This window comes from Dendronephthya gigantea, unplaced genomic scaffold, assembly GCF_004324835.1.
Source record: "Dendronephthya gigantea isolate DGI-Jeju-01 unplaced genomic scaffold, DenGig_1.0 000027F, whole genome shotgun sequence".
NCBI classification, from domain to species: Eukaryota; Metazoa; Cnidaria; class Anthozoa; order Malacalcyonacea; family Nephtheidae; genus Dendronephthya; species Dendronephthya gigantea.
The window spans coordinates 813,813-827,264 of NW_021163037.1; the positions used below are offsets into that span (position 1 = coordinate 813,813).

At 36.0% G+C, this 13,452-nt stretch overlaps 1 protein-coding gene across 1 annotated transcript; it reads right to left on the minus strand.

Annotated features, from left to right (window-relative positions):
• Positions 1-550: 550 nt before the first annotated feature.
• LOC114523493 (protein DD3-3-like) lies at positions 551-12,927 on the minus strand. The gene is made up of 11 exons (XM_028544438.1): positions 12,649-12,927; positions 10,410-10,478; positions 6,446-6,608; positions 6,186-6,338; positions 5,730-5,942; positions 3,919-4,315; positions 3,424-3,483; positions 2,913-3,205; positions 2,427-2,471; positions 1,290-1,358; positions 551-1,119 (listed from the first exon to the last, which is right to left on the minus strand). Exons 1-11 carry the CDS (start codon positions 12,802-12,804, stop codon positions 812-814), a joined length of 1,926 nt encoding a protein of 641 aa, XP_028400239.1. The 5' UTR covers positions 12,805-12,927; the 3' UTR covers positions 551-811.
• Between the last annotated feature and the right edge of the window lie 525 nt (positions 12,928-13,452).

Genomic DNA, 13,452 nt, shown 5'->3' on the forward strand with positions numbered 1-13,452 from the left:
CGTGCTAAGTTCCCTTCAGCAGTCGTTTCGAAGTTTAGTAGATACATGTACGAAAAGAAATAATTTTTTGCGCAATGGTAACGAAGTTAATTTGGGTATATATTGCGGCAAAAACTCTCGCTCTCTTCGACCATAAGACTAAGTTCTAAACTAAGTTCTCACTTGGCAGATCCGCGCTGTTAGCTACTCTAAAACAGATATTAATATGTTAAGATATTTCGATATTTTCAATTTTATAAATATGTAAATGACCTTTTAGTGGTGTACCACCTAAAGAAAAATTACGCAGATGCGGCGCTCAATCGGGGGCGGTGCTTAGGCGAGTAAATACGGTAAGTGCCCATTAACTAAAAGTGCTGACGACAAGAAGAGACTACCTCTGGAATTCTAAAAAGCTGTATAGTCATATTCTTGGCAAAGGCAAGAATCACATCGGCGCAGAAAGAGTGCAGAGGCTTAAATTAAACTCTATATTAGTAATAGCACTACTTCAATTGAAGTTAGTATTAAATTAAGAGAATATTGATGGAATATCGGCGATATCGGTTTTCTATGTTTAATAGTCAAATTGATAGCGTCTCCATGCTCATTGATAATACAATCGATCTATATTTTCATACGAAAAAAGAAAATTTAATTAGCTAGAATAGCTTAATGTTGTGCGGAATACAGACAATTTGTGTTGAAAATTTAGGACTAGTGCAAAATCAACAAATGGAATGGGATATACAATTCCGTGTTTACAATATTCAATTATTTGTTCATCACCGAAGTGGGAAAAGTTCCAGTGAAGTGTCAGTGCTATTAAGGTTTAAGTTCTAACTCTAATGCTGGCCTTCTGATTTCTGTTCGAGAAGTTGTTGTTTCGGGTGCACATGTAGTAATACCTGCCAGGGCTAAGACGCAAGAGCAATCCAGTCCAAGAAGGTGGAACGCAGTCCAGCTGTTGTGCTTGCTGAGCGTTACAATTTCCAAACTGAAATGGATTGGGCACGTCTTGAGCACGCTTGAAACGACCGGCGGTTGCCATTGCAGTTACTATGTCAGCACCAGTTTCTGTGTTGGCTAAGTCGTCTGGGTCGGGTGCGTCGATGACAGTTGCTCGGTCAAATAATGTATCTGCAGTTTATTAATTAATATCATGATTATATGTCTCTTAATTTTTTTCAATCGAACTCTATACAAGTGAAAAGGACGAAGAGGTATGATATATCCTGCTGACGAATATGTCAACACTTTACGACTACGGCATAATTATGCATGCATGCATGGACCTGTGTATTCCGTACCTGCGGTATCTTCTAATGGGTAGCTTAGGCCAGGCCTTCTCATTGCTACAAAGTTGTTTCTGTCCGTTTCTGTTTGAAATAAGCAATGCAAAATTAATTTCATTATACGGATACATAGATATTTATGGACATGCGCAGACTATGCACATAGGAATAAAAATCGTTCTTCACAAGAACAAAAAGCTGTTTTTGTCATATAAACGGGTTTTTATTTCATATTTTGTTCATTTCTTTAAAATCTCTGGGAACTGAACTTTCAAAAAAGTGTTCTAATTCCTTCTTCATCACTCCTAAGCAAACTGTCGGTCATTTTGTTGTTGCTCCTCAGCTCACCATATAGTTAACATTTATTCTGCGAACTCGAGTCGTATATGAGCTGATAGCCGACAAGGCGCGTAGCGCCGATATGGCTATCGGCCATATATACGACGAGAGTGATTGTGCTATTATCAACTAGGCTTGGATTTCTATTTCACTCAACTCCCCAAATCTTTCCGCCATTTTGTTTACTTTCTCTACTAGACCGATATGAGCTAATATCTGTCTAGTAGTCAACCAATGAAATTGCAGCATATAATTGCAGCGGACGCTTGTGTATATAAGAATAGCTGATATCTGGTGAGTATCTCGACCAATCAGCAAATTATATAAACCATTATATATACCATTATGAATACCAATACCTTAATTACGTGATTAACATTTATATAGCATGTACAGTCAATCAAGACTCTATACAGGGTGTCCCAAAAAAACGAAAACTTTTGTAATCACTCATTGTTAAAATTTGAATGCCGTGTGCACGAGTTTTAGCCCGTGGGGATTTAATGCAACTAAGTGAAATGCTAAATGCTTTGTGTTGCTAGAGAAAAGTGACATGTCGAAGGTCATGGTGATTGAGATGCACATTTAAATATTGTTAATAAATACCATTTTCGCGTACGAGCAAATTTTATTGCATCATATGCATGCATAAAAATGCTTATGGCAAACATTTACACACTTGTGGGTCCCAACAGAGTGCTTAGGCATTCAAACTCTAACAATTACATTGTTATGGGTGATTTCAATAGTTTTCGTTTTTTTTTGGGACACCCTGTAGAGCATCGCTTATAAATATAAAAAAATCTAACTTACGCCGACGTCCTTCGCCATCATTTCCACTTGGATTTTTGTTGGAGCCTGTTGAACCGAAGCACGGATTTCATGTAAAATACAGTTCTGCATGATGTACAAAGATGTCTATCTCATATGCAAAACGTATCCTAAGGCACCCGTCTGTGCTGGTATATGTGTCAATATATATATGTGTCAATATATAAACTTGTGAGTTGGAGATTGGATATCTTGATCTGAACTTGAACATTTCATGATAGTATAATGCCTCCAAATGTTGTCTGGTTCGTATGGCATTTAAATCGTGCGGATTAGTCTAATTTTTGTGCACCTAAGATGGCAAATTAAGAGAGGGCCAACAATGATGTATCAGTGAAAAATTGATGTCAGGTTATAGGTCTATGTGCCATGCAAAGGAAAAGTTTGAAACGTTTTGTGAATCAGGTTCGTATTCAATCAAATGAAGGTGAGCGTATTAGTATTAGTCATACAGACCTCATAACTTACCAGCAAACTGCATATGGACGTAATCTGTAGAACGTATTACTAGACTTTTAAAGGTGAAGTCGTATTCAACAGCTGGGTAAACTTGAACAATATTTCCACGCTTCCCCCTAACATTAAGATTAATGATGCGACCAGATTCGAAATGATCTTTTCTTGGTATCAATTTAAAAATGTGCGAACGATCTTGGAAAACGCGACCAAACTGAGCTGTGTTGATTGCAAGTTGTAGTGTAACTTTGTTGTCCCCCTCTTGTCCAACATTGACATCTGGGTCGTTTGAGATAACGTCATCACTAGAAGGGAATACAATTCATTAATATAGAGTAATAGACATAGATGCATGTGAATAAATATATATATATATATATATATATATATATATATATATATATATATATATATATATATATATATATATATATATATACCGCATACTATTTACCGTACTTTGGTATACTCTGTGTATATATGACTGCATGCATCATAGTACAAAAACATGTTATACACGTACTCGTTATTTGAAGAAGAGAACGTTTGATGTGGATTGTAGTCGTCAGTTGAGATATTATATCTACAAGTAAAATAAATTTCATAACTGCATAAATTTCATATTTATTCTTGTTTCGCAATACTTTGATAAAATCCCATATTTTATTACCGTATCGGTAAATCGGCTTAAATTGCAATTTGCAATATAATAACATTTTTTTATAAATATTATTATATAGCATCGAGTCCGGCAAGACCAAAATAGACCAAATTTTCCAAAAGAATGTCAGGAGCTGTTTACATCACCACGGTCATCTGAGATTCAACGAAGCGCGAGATGATTTTCAGGTTATAAAAAATACTTATATAGCCAAATAAGCACGAGATGACTATATACTATTGCCAGGATCATGTTGTATGCTGATTTCAATACATCACATTCATTTCACGCTTCGTGTAATCTTGGTCAAGCAGGACATGTAATCTGCTCCATCGAGCAAAGACGCCAAACACACACCTAATACGAAGTACGCATCGTTGCTCCTGTCCAGAAGGGAAATGTGGGAGTTTCCAGTAGAACACCGCCGGGCGAATTCCTCTTACGTTTCCAAGGTGATTAGTACGCGATCTAGGTGCCACTCTACAAACTGGTTTTGGCAACCTCACCAGACACTTTTTCCACTGTTCCGGATCTTCCCCTTCCAGTTGATCAATATCTTCAGAGCGATATGGTGTTCCCCAAAAATATTTTTCTCCCATGCTTTGACATTCAGCTTCTGTTTTATCAGGGACAATCTCCAGGTAGTTATCAAAGTTCACCCATTTTCCTCCATTACCTTCACAGGCAGCTTTGTTGTTGTGTTCTGAAGCATGACGATTTCTATCGCCATTCTTATAACGTTCAATACATTCACCTGACATTAAAAAAATACAAAACTCGCAACTTGTACGTCATTTTGCACGCGACAGATTATTTCGTTATGATGACTTTTTACACAAGATAAGATTTATTTACCGTAATTGATCGATTGCTTGCTTATTAGCATAGATAATCATGCGATGGCGAGTAAAATTCAGGATTAATATACAAATGTTTGAAAATTTTGAAAACGATAGTCAAAATACAGTCCAGCTGGACTTTCATCCATCGTTTTGTACTTTTAGCAGTATTTTCGTTCACCTTTCTGACCTTTTAAGTCCCCCCCTACAGCTGTTTAGTTTGTATGCAAAAAACTTTCCGCCATTTTGTTTATTTTGGCAAAATCAATTAAATCATTAATTATACTGCAGTACAATTAATAATGGTAATTAGGAGGTTGATTTGTTAATCACGAGTATGATCATTTTACCATTAATTGCACGCCTTAATTCGTTCTATTACTTAATATGTAATAAATAATTAGTTAATATTACTTTTAGGCTCATGAAAGGTTGCGATTAATGATTAATCTCTTAACCAATAAAATTTCAGTATTTGCCCCTGATTGCAGAAGGTATATAATTAATGAAATAATTGTACTCCTCTCGAATAATCAGCATCCAGAAATTTTAGTAGGCTAATAATAACAAGTAAAATTCCGAGTTAAGAAAGAAGAATATTAATTGTCGGACACGTCAATCACGAGGAAGATTTTCCTGAGTGTGAACTATATATTGTGTGGAGATTGTATGATGTCTGTTTTATTTGTTTTGAAAGGGCTGTTGTAATTGGCGTGAGCTGTAGCAATACCCTGCCTCGATTATTGTGAATATTCATGCATTTGTATTAATTTTGCGCTGTTCGTGTTTGTAATATTGTATCTTGTATTCAAGTGGCAAAGCATAATAAATAAATAAATAAATAAACACGTCCCTGTGGAATCATCTTCACTGCAAGATTATTTCTCGGAGGCAGATAAGTAAAACAACTTTTGGTTGAGGTTACAGAAAAAGAATTAAAGAGCGGAGTTGTGCCGGTGATTCCCGCTTTTCTCACAGCATACATCAACAACTTGCACAAGTGTTAGACGCAAAATTAATTGAGAAGGAGAACTATCAGAACTGTTATATGAGCTCGGTTTTAAAAAATATGCAACAAAAATGACTGTGATCAAATTCTCAATCATTATGCTAGAACTGCGGCGCTTATTCGATCATTTGCGATGATACAATTCTTTATTAGAATGCCACTGTAGTCATGATATATAATTATAACTAGACCATAAGGAAAGTCGTATTACATCAAGAGAAATCATTGAGATGGGTGGATACAAAATGTTGATAAATAGATAGTTAAATATTGGAGAGGTGAATAATGTACATGTTACACTGTAGTACTTAAATTTTTACCTTTTGAATTTGTATTAAAACTTTCTTTATAGTATTTCTCACAATGTGATGCTCTTTCAGCGAGCACAGCAATATCTATCCAATCCGTCGGATGCCAGTATGGATAGTAGTCACGTTCTTCGGGACATTCGTAACCAGACTGGCCACCATTAGGGTTTTGCCTGGTATATTTAGATGTCTCCCCTTTCAAATCCTGATCCGCAGTAAATAGTCCTTAAAGTTTATACAGAAATGGAAAATAATTCTCGAAATATCCATAAAAAGCTAGGTACATGTAACAAAGAATTGTCGTCCTAATATTTTTAGGACGTCGCACCCGATTCGTGAATTATAACACTTGAGACCGTCATATCTAGTTATCCATACTACCAGAGTCACTGATACTCTTGTTCCATCAAATTTTCGGTCTATTCGGGTGTTTATTCGTGAAACTAGCTCCTTATGCTAACAACTCACCCTTATTTCGTTTCCGTGTATTGCATTTATCATACCACTCCCAAGGTTCATTAAGCACTCGGTCTTGTCCAGCATCAGATTTAACACGGTTCTCCTTCTCTGAATAGGTATTAAAGTTCTGCTTACCATACTGCGGTGTCTGCCTTGTTCTGCCTAAGAGTAAATAATTGTTGAATCGACACGTTTGAGGAATTAAAACAATAAATCCTAACTGATTATGAATGCCCCTAAATCCTTAATCAAAAATCTTTTGGACTCACCATTCCTCATTGCTCTATGTTGCTCTGTGATAGAAGTTGGTTGACATTTGTATTGCAGAACAAAGTTACAGTTAACATCGCGATGTCTGCAACCGTGTTGGTTTGTCCACTCGATTGGTAAGATGGTTTCATTTCCCTCGCCTGAACCACTCATGTAGTAATTCTAAATCAAAACAAGTATGTTTTCTAGAACGTTGAATAGCTTAAGCTAAATTACAACGCTCGCGTACCTACAATAAAAATTTAAGCTATACTAAATGCGTCTAACATTACCTATTTAAAAATGAGTTATACAAGTCTATAGCATGGACTAATGGACTACGTCTACAACGCTCTGTCATGCAGAAATAATTATATAATCTATCTTTATTCAATCTCGATTCCTTTTCCCTAATGTTTTTTACTTGTTTTGGCAGCAATTCATGAAGCCGATGATTCGGGTCGATCAAATCTTTAATTATCGGTATACATGCATGCTTTGCTTCTGCGTTCTTCCAGGGATTTCTATATCGTTCTTTTGCATCTTGGTAAGTCCACCACTCAGGGTCGTAACTGGAACGATAATTGGGGGTTGTTTATTCATATATTCAGTTCTGCCCGACGGGTTTCTTTTGTAAGTGCAATAGCTTACAGTAGAAATCCGTCGGGCAAAACTGAATATATGAATAAACACCCCCCCCCCCAATTATCGTTCTAGTTACGACCCTGCCACCACTCCAGATCTTCGTACCGTATTCAAGGACAGATCGAATAACTGTACAATAGAACATCGAAAGACCCTCGAGTGGTGCTCCGTACCTTCTTAAAAAATTTTCGCTTTGTTGCCTTTTTTACGATATATTCTGTGTTGGTCGTCTATTTAAAATCGTCGTCGACCCATAATCCAAGCAATTTATAAGGGATCACTCGAGATACTTGATAACCAGCAATATTAATCGGTGGTATATCTGTTCCTTCGGAAGTCCATAATCATTTCCTTACATTTTTCTTCGTTCAGTTCCATCATCTCATCTCTAGTAAATTGGCTTACTTTATTCCCCATTCCTGTGAGATTCGGATTGGACTTCCTGATGTATGGGATGATACATCAATCATGCACTTCATACGAGGTGGTATCGTCCATAAATATTATCACATCTTGTTCCTCAGATGTTTCGCAGAATAAAGTCTCACTATCGGGTTTGGATTTCATCGGGAGATCATGCATTAATTCTCAGGATAAAAAATATTGGCCTTAATTTGGTTCCCCGTGATACACCACCATAGATTCGTTTTAAACTTGATTTTTCCCCTTGAAACGTTCTTATTTGGGACTTCCGTGAAGATAAGATACAAACCAAGCAATCAATTCGGGTCTAACACCAATTTTAGGAAATGACTCAAGCAATTTATTCTATATACAGTGTGTATAAAAAAATTCGAATCCAACTTTGACAGGCTGCTGTGTATAAAATACTAAAGTAAACGATATAATTTTTATATAGCAACAAAGATTAGCTTATTTAGTTTGCGATTATACCGTTCTTATATCGACACGACCAAAACTGGCTGAGTTGTCGTCTATTAAAAATTGTTGCTCGAAATCAAATTTTTCCGCCGATGGGAATTCGAAATGAGACCTCCAGACAAAAGAAAATGCAAATTTAATTAAATCGACAAACTGTTATGTAGCAAAATTTAGTTATGTATCATAAAATGTTTTTACAATAAATGTTTGTTATTCCGTGTTTAATGGAGGTATTGTGTTCTTCAAACTTCTATCGTTGAACATTGAATGAGCAGAATTTTTGCGATAAATTTGCGTTTTAGTTTTCAGTAATAATTAGATTTTAAACCCTTTGGGATTAATTTTCAATAAAACAAACGTCCAGTTCCCATCGGCGGAAAATGGTGATTTTTATGAACTTTTTTTGTCGAACCAATACTTCTTCATTTTTCAACTATAAATTACACGTACAACGTGTTATTTGAAAGAGGAATAAATGAACTTAACAATGATGTAAAAATCAACCAAATTTGTCAAATATGTTTTGCATTATTACACGCAAAATTTCGATTCGAATTTTTTTGATACACCCTGTATAATAACTGCAATGAAACACGCAATTTGATTGGTTCGTAGGCGTGCAGTATGAGACAATCCCGCACGGAAAGTTTACAATGCCGCTTTGCGCGGGAAATTTGACCGTCGTTTCATTGTAGTTATTTTATAAAGAAAATACTAAATGATTTTCCGTGCAGGATTGCGTGATACTGCACTTGGGAAATTGCTCGACTTTCGGAAAGCGTGAAAAGCACTCGCCTACGGCTCACGCTTTCCGAAAGTCTCGCAATTTCCCGCGTGCAGTATCACGCAATCCTGCACGGAAAACCATTTAGTATTCCTTTAATGGTCGATTAAATCGAGGCATACTTGAATTTTGGATAAGACATTCGTTAAAGTAATTTGTCTCAATTCGTCAACAGAACAGCAGGGTTTAGTTTTTAGGAATAGCACATACGTTTGATATTTTCCAAATATAAGGGAGAACACGTTCTTTAAATGATTCTTTAAAAATTTGAGCCGATGGGCGCGCTAAGTGCTCCGCAAAGTACTTGATTATTCTGATATCAGGATCGTGGGGGCCCACTGCTTTATTTACGTTAAGATTCTTTAGGTTGAATAACACAGGCTGTCAACTGATATATTAGGTAGAGGGTGATTTCCAGTCGAATTCCACTCGTTCCTAAATACGGAAAATTCAGTGGTAAGGTTCGTGAAAAAGTTGTTGATAAGTTTGGCAGATTCTTTGGAGTTTAATGGTATATCAGTTTCCGGATCGGTAAGACTAAATTCTTGTTTTTTCTTGCCCACGATCTTATTAACGCTTTTCCACCATGCATGCTTTCGGTTCATGAACACGTAGGGGCTTGATTAGTAACAGATATTCAAATAAAGGCTCTTATACTTATACATACATCACAGCATCCGTAACTAATTACTCAACGAACACCTCGGCCCTATCTCGCTAACATCAATTATATCAAGGATAGCTGAAGATCATGTCGTTCAGGAGTACGTCAAACCGGGTGTGTTAAAGAAAATCGACCAACGACAATTCGGAACCATTCCTAATTCGTGCACTACACACACACTTATAAGCATGACTCACAACTGGTACGTTAATACTGATGGGAACGGCGCAACGGCCAGAGTCGTTTTGTTGGACTTTCGAAAGGCTTTCGACTTGATCGACCATAACATTTTGTGCTAGATCGTAGATTTCCGGATGGACCGGAAGCAACGAGTCAAATTAGCGAAAGACTATTGAAAGATCTTTCTGAGTGGCGTTCTGTGGTAGCCCGAGTCTCTCAGGGGACAAAGTTATAGGTCCTAGCTTGGCTGTACTTAATCATGATCAATGACCTTGATTCAACTGCTGACATGTTGCCAACTGTGCCATTCCATGCTGAAAACTGTGCCATTCACCCAAAACGGGCCAAGTGTTTTCCTACACTTCATCTTTGATCAGCCTAGTGCCCAGGCACTTTTTTTTAAAAACACGGGTTATAAATGTTGCATTCAGTTGCTATATAGAGATCGGTGGCCAAGGAGAGCGTAAGCGCGCGGGTGTTCTTGGGGAGGACACGACCGAAGAACGAAGCTTCATTCCTCAAAACCAAGCACCCCCCACGTGTTTTCTTCGACACCAATCTCTATTTATTGGCTGAATAAAACCTTTAATTTTACAAGCTTAGTTTTTTTTTAAAAAAACGCCTGTGTACGGGGCTTATCATTGATCACAAAATCCTCTTTTGCAAAATAGAGCTTAATTTTTTACAGTTACACCATCCTGGCGATGAAGAGCTAAAGGATCTATATAAATAGTCTATAATGATCTTAAAATGTTAATCTTGTATGTCTATAATGATCTTAATGATGAGTCTATAATGATCTTAAATGTTATCTTAAAATGTTAATTACCATATGAAACCAATCAGTACTTTTTTGCTCGTTCTTCTCAGCGACATTATAGCCTCCTTTCGCATTATTCTACAATGGCAAGGAAACAGACGTTTGTTATGATGGAAAAAATGGATCGAGCCATGTGTTTTTTTCTGAGAAGATTAAAACTTTCAAATGTAGCTATATTATTTCTTACATATACTATATGCCATATACTGCGATATTCTATCCAAAAAGAGGCGGCTCGCCGTTGCCATTTTAACCGAAGTTCTAGCGCATGCATGTCAATACTACATTATACTAAAAATACATATATGCAGCAACCCCTCGCCTCGGTTAAACGAAATTAGTTAAGCATAGGGATGGTAAAATGATTGTTGTTGAATTTATGTGCGTTGGGGGTTTTGGAGGAAACATGCATGGTGTTCATTGAGAAAAGTATTGAAATATTTTTCTGCACGTGGAAGCACTGTACACAGAGGTGGGACCACTGGTGGGTGGGAACCAGTGAACTCTATATATATATATATATATATATATATATATATATATATATATATATATATATATATATATATATATATATATATATATATATATATATATATATAAAAAAATGAAAAGAAATTCATCCTATGGACAGTCTTTACAGGCACGCATAAATCATGCACGCTTTATGAATGAATTCCTTTCTTGCACTATTCTCTTGACATTTTTTTTTCACCATATTATAGTTTCAGAGCATAAAATATTTATATTTTTCATTAAATATTCACATCAAGAAATTGGATAATAGCTTTCAATCCTTTCATAGAAGCCACACAGAATTGCATCGATTAGATTTGAAATTGATTTGCATGTCCTTCACGATCATGAATATTACAATCATGTATGAACTGAAATTAATATCTGTTAGCATTTACCATTTGTTTGTGAAGTTGGATTTATACTCATGTAAAAAGTATTGCATATATAGATAAAAGTTGCATTTGTTTATTGCAAATCCTTTGAATTCAAGTTCAAGATTCGAATAAAAAACATGTAGTTTTTGCTAGTTTTATGGCAAAATAAATTATTTTCAAAGAAGTTTTTTCGTCGTCTCATACAATTTCCGAAGTTTTATGTTACGCCTCGACTGGTTTTTGCACGCAAATGTTTTGATCAGTTTCTTTTCTTTTTGTCATTAGGAAAACGGAGTTTATAAATGAAAGTATAATGTCGTATATCACATAACACATTCAGATTTATAGTGAAATACATTTGAAAATATTAAAGTTGTGTTGACCACAAAAGAATTACTTTTTAAAGCTGTGCCGGGTGAAATACTATCAAGTGTAAAATCTTCCTACTTCATTATACACGGTGAACTCGATCGAAAATCTGGTCTTGTTATTTGTTAAACCGTGAAAAGTCCTGACCACATCCGAGTTTCCCTCTAATTTAATTAAAAATACATATATTCCATACTTATGAAATTATAATTTATAAATTTCATCAAAATTTTGCGAAATGACAGTTATTCATTGACGCTTGAAAATACAAATTTTTATAGAAGACCGTCCATGGCGTGAGGTCCATTGCATAATGGCGGACGACTTTGATTTCACATTTGCACATCGTGCGTGTAAATATCCGAGCGGAATTAGTACCCTCGCACGGTGCGACGCACCGGCTCAGGGATTATACAAAACTTTGCAAAGATTGCTAGCTATATCTACAAGTGGTGCATGACGATTTTGTCCTTTTATGTAATTAATCTCATCAGTTTCATTGTTTTTACAGCCAAACCATCGGCATAGTAGGACTAGGGGCTGCTTACATGCAAATGGACATGATATGGAGAAAATAAATGAAAAAAAGGCAACTGATCGAGACAAAAAGTAATATTTTCATCAACAAAATGAAATGTTTTGAAACACTTTAAAACTTTTATAAGCAGCTTAATTCCTCCAAAATTATCACTTTAAAACGTCAGAATTGATTTGGGTGATGAATCTACCCATAGTTTATGGGGTCTTTGCGTTAGGTCTAATGTCCCATGCTCACATCGTAATCCAAAAAGAATTCTAGTCACAAAACTGTTTCGGATAACTATACTACATCCTTCAAAACATTCGTCATTTCTAAAATATATTAATAAAATTGCTAATTTTAAGCATGCTCAATAGTTAATTGGAAATTTGGAAATTGAATTTTGTACTCATAGTTACTCTAGTCACTAATATCTGCATTAAAATCGAGGCATGCATGCACATACCTGAGAGTCAAATACCCTGTTGTTGTTTTGACGATTTGCATTCTCTCCATCTAGTCTGTTGTTTGAACCTCTAGGAGTATGCAAATATACATCAGCGAAGGTATGGTGAAGAAATACTGTACAGACCAACCAAAGATAGGATCTACACAACTTCATTCTTATTTCTTTCGATTCTTCGAGCACTTGATCTTCTTTCGTTCTAGCTTGATGCTAGATGTTGACTCCTACACCGGTCTTTCACAATACACCACAAAAGTTTTAAGCGTGATTTATATATATACTGGTGTGCGTGACATCGCTTTCTTCGAGTCTCATTTGGTCGATCCGCCCACTAACCAAAACCACTGTGACGAAAACGACTATGCTAAATGACTGGAAAATTATCTTCGCCAGCTGTATTTTATATTAATGAGTTCTATAATTGTTTAAGCGAACACTATTTCACCAATAACTATTTTTGATTATTTTTGATTAAAAGAACTCAGCCAAATTTAGAGGTCCTACGATCAGTCAAGTTTTCACAAAGATATCATTTGCACAACTATACGTCCTATAGCGGATTCCTTGCATAGCAGGACGTATAATCTTTGAACTTCGATCCGCCGCTGCGTACATGCATGCTAGATCCTTCCTCCGCACGCCTACGTTTACCAGGCCGCTACAAATGTGTACGTTGTCAAATGTTATACGACATTGTTCTTTCTATCTGGTGAAAAATCGGTCAAATAAAATAACCTATCATCATGCATGCAATAATTTCGGTGACAAAAAAATGATGCATGGTGAAGTGAAGTGAAGGAACCG

What these genes read in the sequence shown, in the direction of transcription:
- LOC114523493 (XM_028544438.1), bottom strand. Translation starts at nt 12,804, where the DNA reads ATGAAGTTGTGTAGATCCTATCTTTGGTTGGTCTGTACAGTATTTCTT. An exon ending in ACAGGGTATTTGACTCTCAG is followed by an intron (nt 10,479 to 12,648) that starts GTATGTGCATGC and finishes TTGCCATTGTAG; the next exon opens with AATAATGCGAAAGGAGGCTA. An exon ending in CCCATTAGAAGATACCGCAG is followed by an intron (nt 1,120 to 1,289) that starts GTACGGAATACA and finishes AATAAACTGCAG; the next exon opens with ATACATTATTTGACCGAGCA.